Below are 9,439 nucleotides of genomic sequence, written 5' to 3'. Positions count from 1 at the left end.
TTATCGTCATTGTACAAGCCAACTTATGACCAAGCAAACTCTAATAGCATTTTATAGCAGAAACAACCTTAAAATCTCAAACCAATTAGCAAATAAATAAATATAAAAGACAAATACAATCAATCATACAAGAACGCACACAAAATTTATGTGATTTAGTAAGTTAGGCTTGCTCTATGAGCAAGACGATCATAGAAATTCACTGTGAAAAAGTAGTAGATTACAAGGTGTCATAAAATTACTCTCTTATCTAAAATCCTAATGGAACCCAAAACTCTTTTTTTTTTTTTTCTCTAGCCATCAAAGTATAGAGAATAAAAGCACTCATAAATAAATCTTACCCATAACATATAAGAACTTTAGGTTTTAATATAGAATCAATAAATGAAATTTTTTTTTTCACCTAATCTATAATTTAAAACAAACCCAACATTTTTATTTTATATTTTTCTTTTAATTTTAATACTCAATTATCATGTATTCAAGTATGAAACTTGTAAATTTTAAATTTAATATAAATAAGTAACCACGATGGATGGAGTGGCTTAACTGCTCTTTTGATATTGTTTTATGATGGTTTTGATGTATTAATATTAAAAATAAAAAAATAAAAATATTATTTTAATATATTTTTAAATAAAAAATTATAATTTTAAAATCTAACTTGATTTGGCAGGATAATTTAAATATAAGGTTGGGTTAAAAAAATCAACAGGAAATTTAACTCGGAAAAACCTGAGTGATCCACATAGTTGACACAGGACTTAAGTCCACATGGAAAAACTCGGGTGAGACTTTTTATTATTATTATTATTATGTATTAGAGTATTCAAGCGAGAGCAGCCACACCCGTCGCAAAAAAAATCTAAACTCTTCCTCCTGCCAATCCCTTTTTCACATAGTCCAAATCCTTCAATTGAAGCCACACCAGTTGCAAAGAAAGGTTAATCTCTTCTTCCTAAGCCACACGCAAAAGACTTACAGTCGAGCTTTGATTACTTTCAAGTTAAGGCAAGTAAACTTCTCCATGAATTTGTCTTTGTTTCATGTCCTGTATTATCTTCTTTCAAATAAGTCTTTCCTATTTGAGTATTGGTTCCATACTAAGGTTATTGAATTTGGGTCTGTAAGATTTCCTAAAGAAAGTACAAATAAAGACCAGGTAGCAGTACTGTAAGTTTCTTGGATAATTAACGGCGCGGATTATCCAAATGTAACTTCTTGTTAGTTGATAGGTTTAACTCTGCATTATCTTGCATCAGCGACTGTATTATTATGTTTCCTAGAAAATGCAAAAATCTGGCGTTGGCTTAAATTTGTATTCTAATGTTAGAACTGGAAATTATGGTAATACCTTTGGCAGTTTGGTTTGGGTGGTAAGTTGGCTTGTTTTTCATGAACAAAACACAGAAACTTATTTTATCATCTACCTAAAAGTCTCGAAACAAAATAATAATGTACACACAGGATTTTTCATCAGGATATTCGATGACTCCTTTTGCTTTTCCATATCTTGTCCTTTATTTCCTTTTTTTCTTGGTTTCTTCTACATGGGTCCTGCTATAGAAATCTTGACAAGTCATAACATACATTCCTTTGGAAGGTCTGGGGAAATTCTGGGTCTCTCCTTATAATCTACGGACTGTATATATAAATACAGTGGTATCAATCAAAACCCAATCAAGAGTATTCTGGGAGTGATTTGCATGGTCCATTAATTAGTCCTTTGCTAGAAAGTATGATAGGATGGGGTTTAAAATAGTGGTTTATACATGACTCATTGTAAGTGAGACAGGACAGGACAGGACAGCATCTTATTAATTGATGCAGTGAAAATGGCTAGAAAGTATGAATACCAATAATGCTTGCCAAGTATAATATTACTTTTATATTTGCCATTTGATCTTGTTATATCTATTTATGTGCAGGATAATTTCAAATACATTTGGGGCAAGTTCATGTAGGATATCCATGCAACATCTTATTAACTGATGCCGTGAAAATTGCTAGAAAGTATGAATATCAGTGCTGCTTGCCAAATATAATATTACTTTTATATTTTCCATTTGATCTTGTTATATCTAATGCAATAATTTCAAATGTATTGTTAATTAAGTAAATATAATGTGATAATTTATGTTTGATTTGGTTTAATATAAGTTTTTAAAATGTATCTCATGATGTAATTTTCATAGTGATTCTTCAACAACCCAATTCATCTCAATTTCAATTCTCATGTTCAAGTGTTAGTAGAGGAAAAATATATTTAGCATGAGATCATTGTAAAAAAGCTCCTGAACTTGGTATTGAATATAAAAAATTCAAATTGGTATGCTTATATTGTACCAAAATTTTTGTAAGTTGTGTCATTAATTGATTTAGCAGTATTAGCTGGAACTAAAAATAAAAGTTGAATAATGTCATAAATATTCTTTGATGTTTAATATTTTATGCTTTTGAATCTTCAAAAAAATATTTAAAAGAAAAGAAAAGTTAGAGAAATGCAAACAAATTTCAATACATTTAATACATAATAAAGAAAAAAAATATAAAAAATGATGATGAGATATTTAATGCACGGTTAGGTGTTTTATATAAATATTGTATTGGAAGTTTTTTTTTTTTTTGTTGACCTAGTTAATCTATGATCAATATATAATGAAATAATATCGGTTAAAAGTTAATAAAATTTTAAAAATTATAAAAAACATTTTTGAAAAGTAAATTTAAATTCAAATTTAAAAAAACCACAAGTATTTTAAATTTTGATTTTAAAAAATTCCTTTGAAAAAATTTAAAACAAAAACAAGTTTCTTTCCTTGCTTTTAAAGGAAAAAAAATACTTTTTTTTTTTTTGCTATCTCTACAAGAACATGTAGAAATAGCTCTTCTCAAGCTAAATAGCCATTTTAGGCTGCTGCATTGGAATGCCTAAATAAAAAAACCAAAAATTAAAAAAATATTTTTTTAATTTTGCCTTCTCATTTGCCTCTACGGTTGGAGATGCTCTGAGGTGCTCCTAACCGGGTAGGCATTAGGCAAATGCCCTGCCACAATTTAAAGAAAAAAAAAAACATTTATGGCGCTTAGACGCGCTCTCTCTCTCTCTCTCTGCAACCAAAGAGGTACAAATATTGAACCCCATTTTTCTTTCTTTAAACCATGGATTATAATCTTTGCTTTCTCTCGTCAATTTGGACCTTATAGTAAAAACCAGCTTCTCAAAATTTGATCTTTTCTTTCTGTTGTTTTATTTTAGGAAGAAGACATGGCTTCCATAATTGCAAGCTTGCCTTCTCCACCATTGTTGGTTCATGGTAAAAGGACCCTTTTCAGCACTCTTCAAACGCTCCCACTTTCTCCCATTAAAGGTAAGCATTATAGATTTTAAACGATCTACTTTGGATTTTAATGAGAATGGTTCAGTTCAACTGTTCAACTCACCTTGCTTATTTCAGTGGATATATTAGTTGCTTGTAGAACCTGTTTGTGTTCATTACCAACATTTTAGGGTAGAAGTACTGCAAGTATAATATGGTGAGCTTGTACATGTTGAGATTATGTCTAAGATGCTACTCTTTGAGGCCTGTATTATTGAAAACTAAAACAGTATAATGGGCATGAGGGGTATGCTGTTACCTTGGTGAAAAGTGGGGTTCTTACTGATGTTGAAAACATTTAAATTTAAGATCCCATGATCGATGCAAAATGAGTGAAAATGACAGCACGAGTTGGAATTTTACCATACTTTTCAGTGATAGGCTTTTTTATAAAATGATTTATGGTGAGCTGGAAGCAACAAACTACCAGTTTCTCTTAGAAGAAAAAACCATGGATGATGCTTTTGGTGTTTGTCAATGAGGTAGATTTTTTTTATCGCATATCAAATTTATGGAAGTTTCAATTGTTGATTCAGATTTTTTTTTTCTTTTTTGTGTTTTTAAGATTCAATATTTTATCTACAACATTTTGCATATTAGTGATTTTAGCAATGGACTATACTTATGAAGTCTGTTGAATGGCCGAGGAACTATTTTGGTTTTGAAATATTGTAGCAAGTTGCTGTAGTTCACTCAGTTAAACTCGTTATGGTGTTGATGCGTGATCTTTTGTCCTTGAGTCTCGATAATTGTGCTCTGCAGACAGACAGAACTGTGTTTCTGTTGTTGTGAGGGCTACTGGGGAAAGCTCTGAGTCATCACCCCCCCTCGGGATTGTTAAGTCTGTTAAAAACATAGTGAGTGTTCATCTCCCTCTCTCTCTTGCTCTATGATTGTGTTCTCATCATAGTCAAAATGTGGTCTGCTTGATCATTTATATATTTGTGGCTTCTTTTATTATCATTTTCCTCTTGTGATTGTAGCATTTTATATTATGTAAAGTTGGAATATTCTCAAGTTTGTTGATACAAGGATGCTTGTTTGTTATGATGCATGGGATGGTTGGTTGTCATCCCTCAAAATAACCCTTGCTTGCCTTTTTCTTTGAAGTAAAATCATTTTCAGCCATCTAAAGGTTTTGATTTTTTGATATATCCTTGATTGATATGAAACAGTGGGATGATTCTGAAGATAGGCTGGCTCTTGTCGGTTTGGGGTTTGCAGCACTGGTAGCCATTTGGACATCAGCAAAACTCATCCCGGTGATATATGCGACTCATTCTTTTTTAATATTATAGAAAGCAAAAGTGATTTAGGGGAAAGGTCTTGAAATAAAAAAATTATTCAAGTTTATTACTAAACAAGTACCATATAAATTGATGGTGATTTAAAGTTTTTATATAGTCATCACTTGAAACACCCCGAGTTTCTTTCCTTTCCTTTTCCTTCATCGTAGATCAAGTTATAGATAAACACTGACCCTTACTGGTTCAGGAAATCTGAAGCTTTATAACCATCTGATTTCAAAAGTGCCTTGGGATTGTGTAAAGAAAACCAAATTTAGAGTTATAATGTGGCAGGACTGTGCTCAATTTCATGTGGATAAAATTAACTCTATGCTTATTGGAAAAATCTAAGAAAGGAGACAAACCATGTGCATGATAGCCTTCTTATTTTCATGATATTTGTAGCAAACTTTTTTGAAATTAAAAGCCCTGCCTATATATGTCAGCACACAGCTTATCATTTTTCTGGCTTCCATTATAACAAGAATTCTAATTATTTATTTTTGCTTTCCTTTTTATGCATAGGCCATTGACAAGTTGCCTGTTGTCCCAAGCGTGCTAGAATTGATTGGCATACTTTTTTCTTCAGTAAGTAATATACCTCAACTTATGGTTTCTGAGATTGTGCGAGCAAATGAAAAGGAACTTTTGAGCTCTTGCAACAATTATTTGTGTACCAAATGATTCCTAAAAAAATAAGCTTTCTTTACTATTCTCGCCTTTTGATTACCTCACAAAACATCATTTGTCTTCTATATATAATACTGACTTAAGCTTTTCCATCCATTGCAGTGGTTTATATATCGATATCTTTTGTTCAAACCCAATCGGTAAGTAAAACCAATGACTATTTGGTTTTGTTGCTGTTGATGTTTCTAAAATATTCCTTGGTTCACATGATTTTTATTTGGTTTATGATGTTCAACGCGTGATTAAAACTGGATTAATATGTTATTCAAAGTTTTCAGCAATATATTTTTTGTGTTCCTTTTGGCTCACAGGGAAGAGCTATTCCAGATCATCAAGAAGTCAGTTGCCAATATCTTAGGCCAGTGAATCATGCTTTGAAATGTAGTCAAGCATGTACCTTTAGAGCTTTCCCTGATTGGCATATCGTGTATCTATGTGGGTGGCAATGACCAGTTGACCTACACTTTCATTTGGTAGTGGAAGTTTTTGATGCATCAAGTTTAAGCAATTCTATGTTCATTTTCTGGCACTCATCTGTTCTCATCTCTCAAACATAATGGATGTTCATAACAAGACAGTTGAGATGAACAACATCTCAGCACATAGTACAGAGGTAAGTTATTGAAACATTGTTGGCTGAACTTTGCCTATAGTTTCTCGTGTATGGCATTTGAGATGAAACGATATCAGAAATCACTTGGGATAAATAAATTTGAGCCTTCAAATTTATCCAGTATAATAGGGAGTGGCATCTCTGCAATGCGCAATTAGATTTCACTTTTCAGGTCTTGCCTTGATGGTGCAAGAGCTAGGATATTTGAACTGACTCTACAAAAACTGTCGCTGATGAAAAGCAACTCCTCAGCAATGCAAAAACATGGAGATCAAGTCGCACTAGTTTATAGGTCAATTGACAAACGAAGGAGCAGAAACTTATAAGCAGCAGGGTAACAAAAAAGACACTTCAACATTTAGATGCACACAACTTGCTGTTTCGTGTTGAATAGAAAACTGGACTCGCTTGTAAACCCTCATCTATAACTTGAGCTATGAGAGAGGGGTTAGCAGAGGTGAAAATGAAGAAGAATCTCGCGGTATGTTTCCTCCAATGAGCCAAATAGAGTTAATCATGAAGATTTGAAACGGATCAGTACTCGATATGAAGGTGATACTTCAGAATAAAAGGTCACTGATCTTAGAATCCTTGTATTAATCCACTGCTTTTTTATATTAATTCTTCTTGGGGATAATGTGTGCTTCATATTTTTAATGAGCTTTCAATAAAGTTTTCAAGTTCTTTCCACCAAACTCGCAAACATCAAATTGCTGATTCTACTTATAGCTAGTCTTAGACAGACTTCCTAGAGGATAGATTTATTGGAGTAGAGCATGGATTGTAATGTTGAATTGCTGACAAACTTTCAGAGTGGAAGTTTCTTTCTTCTTTTTTGTTGATGAGAAGTGGTGGTTTCTGTATCTTTTTAGAATAACGAAAGGAAGAGTCATACCTTTAATTGTTCCAAAAGTGATGAGCTTTCCAAGACAACCTCGTAAACATGTCAAAACAAGTCTGATATGCATGTTTTTGAGTGTTCATTGTTCCATCATTCACCTCAAAGAAAAATAACTGGGTATATCTCTATACCAGTCCCCTACCAGCAAGAAACTTTGCAGTTTCTGATACAACCACCAAAAGCGAGCAGAGCTCTCTGTCGCCCAGTGAATGAATGGCGTCTGCTAACAGTGATCTGATATAGAGATCATCAACACTAATTAGGATGTGGAGATTAAGAAACATGGAACCTTGTCAATATTTGGGAAAAATTAAAGAATCAGTGACGAATACATTAACCTGGATGCCAACTTTGAAGAGCTCGATGCTTTAGAACTAGCAAATTGACAAACAAGATCAGTATGAAAAGGCAGGGAAGGAAACATAAACTCTAACTGGATTCACCTGATTAGCATAAAGAAGAACGGAATTTAAATGAAGCGGGAGATAGATAAATGGAAGCTATAGCAGTCACAGACCAACATAAAGTACAGAAAATAAAGGGAATCCAAAAGGTCTAAGCCTATGCAAGAAAACACAGCAATGAAAATAAAGATGGAAACTTGAACTGCTGCGATCAAGATAATATTCCAAGAAATAATTAGAATGAAAAAAGTCGAAGCTCATTGAGAGGTAGATGCATTTTCATTATATAATATGCTCTTATAATCAATCTGAACTAGAAACAACAACCATGATGTTCTTGCCAAATACCTAGCAAAGACACCACTTGAGTCAGTATCTGAATTAGAAATAATTAGAACTACTCACCACTTGATGCTTCGTGAAGCTCGTGAATTTCTGCACCGCTCCTTGATGTTTTAATCAAATAGTTCTTGAAATCTTCTTCATTATGTTTTGGATTCCTGAGAAGCAGATGAAGCAGCTTTTTCCTGCTGAATGCAGGCTTTGGTCTTACCATGATTTCCCCAAAAAACATCCATTCCCTGCTCGCTTCCTTCCAAATTCTTGCAGTTGACACATTCAGTAGCTTCTCTCCTCACATCCTCATTCTCAACATTATTATGACAATCAACACAACTGCACTCCTCACAATATATATGGTCCAGAAACAAAGCGCCCACAGTACCTGACCATTCTTGTAATAGTTTTTTACTTACTTGTTATACCTTGAATAATTTATAATTTATATCCTGAATTTTATTCACTCGATAATATTTAGTAAATAATTTCTAAATATTTATAAGATTATCGTTATTTTTCAATGACTGAAAAACTGGTATTAAAAATCACAATTTTGCCATTATTTTTTCCCCCTCCTCTTTTATCCTCCATTTTCTCTTGAATTGCCTAGAGATTTAAAGTATATGTGGATAAACTGAACTCATCAGATATGGTTGTAGCTTCTTTTGGGAAGAAGAACGATGATGGACACTGAAGCATTTCAAAATTATTTGCTAAAAGATGCTGATGAAGTTGAACGGCTGTTAACCAAGGTATGCTTGTAATGGAAAAGAATGTTGGAGAAAAAAGGCAACAAAATACAATGGGTGATGATCCTTCAGTTTCTTATGGATGAGATCCAGGTGATAATTAAGAAAAGGATATGACAGATGTGAAGAAAATTAGTGGAAATTGGACTTGCATGACTAAGGCATCCAACTGAGAGGTGGATTCAGAAGAAATTAGCACCAAATTCCTTGCATGCGGCTATCTGGATGGGAGCTCAAGGCTCCGTTTGTTTGCTGGAAAGTAGTTTTTTTTTTGAAAAATGAATTCTGAAAAAAAGTGAATTCCCGGAAAGTATTTTCCGATGTTTGTAGTGTAATGGAAAATGAACTGAAAAAAACATTTTACAGTGTTTGGTTATGATATGAAAAATGAATTGGAAAATAATTTATTAATGAATTATTTTTTTTTCAAATTTATCTAATATATAAAAAATATTAAATATAAATATTTAATCACACTAAAATCTAAAAAAATGTAATGATGAATTTTTTTTTTATTATATCCTATATATTCATATATAGCTTATTTTATAAATATAACTATATATGTCATATAATATTATAGAGTAACCTTGTGACATTTTTCATAAATAAAACCTATTAATATTATATTTTTCAATTTAAAATATGTTTTTTTTTTTCATATGAAAAAGCCAAATTAGTTTATAGTATTAAAGTAAGAGTTAGATATTTGGGTTATTTTGGTATGAAGATTTTTTAAAAAGATAAATAAATAAAAAAAATTGATGGGTTGTTTGGATAAAGATTTTTTTTTTTTTTTTTACAGGTATAAGCAATTATCCCTTTAATATCCCCTTAATATATATCAAATAAGCATTTAGAAATAAAAATAAATATCTTACATAAAACAAAAGCATGCATAAATATTAAGTTTTGATATCATACTCATACATATTAGTTCAAATTCATAAACATAAACATCCTAGACCGAATTAAATAAGTAAACATACTTGTCAAAAAACAAACATAAAATTTCTTATCATAGTGAAATCATCTAGCAATCAGGCCTGTAGCAGTGTTGGTTCACAAAATTATGAA

At 31.9% G+C, this 9,439-nt stretch overlaps 1 protein-coding gene across 2 annotated transcripts; it reads left to right on the top strand.

Annotated features, from left to right (window-relative positions):
• Window positions 1–819: 819 nt before the first annotated feature.
• LOC118037974 (protein CURVATURE THYLAKOID 1C, chloroplastic) lies at window positions 820–5,885 on the top strand. Of its 2 annotated transcripts, none has more exons than XM_073408348.1 (7): window positions 820–1,015; window positions 3,264–3,371; window positions 4,143–4,237; window positions 4,556–4,642; window positions 5,192–5,254; window positions 5,459–5,496; window positions 5,668–5,885. In XM_073408348.1, exons 2-7 carry the CDS (start codon window positions 3,269–3,271, stop codon window positions 5,720–5,722), a joined length of 441 nt encoding a protein of 146 aa, XP_073264449.1. In that variant the 5' UTR covers window positions 820–1,015; window positions 3,264–3,268; the 3' UTR covers window positions 5,723–5,885. The 2 variants fall into 2 exon arrangements, with proteins under 2 accessions (XP_073264449.1, XP_034900062.1); XM_035044171.2 differs by having other exon boundaries at window positions 821–1,011; window positions 3,260–3,371.
• The last annotated feature ends 3,554 nt before the right edge of the window (window positions 5,886–9,439 follow it).

The sequence above is a fragment of the Populus alba genome, chromosome 3 (assembly GCF_005239225.2).
Source record: "Populus alba chromosome 3, ASM523922v2, whole genome shotgun sequence".
NCBI classification, from domain to species: domain Eukaryota; kingdom Viridiplantae; phylum Streptophyta; class Magnoliopsida; order Malpighiales; family Salicaceae; genus Populus; species Populus alba.
This window is presented reverse-complemented; position numbering and strand designations above follow the sequence as displayed.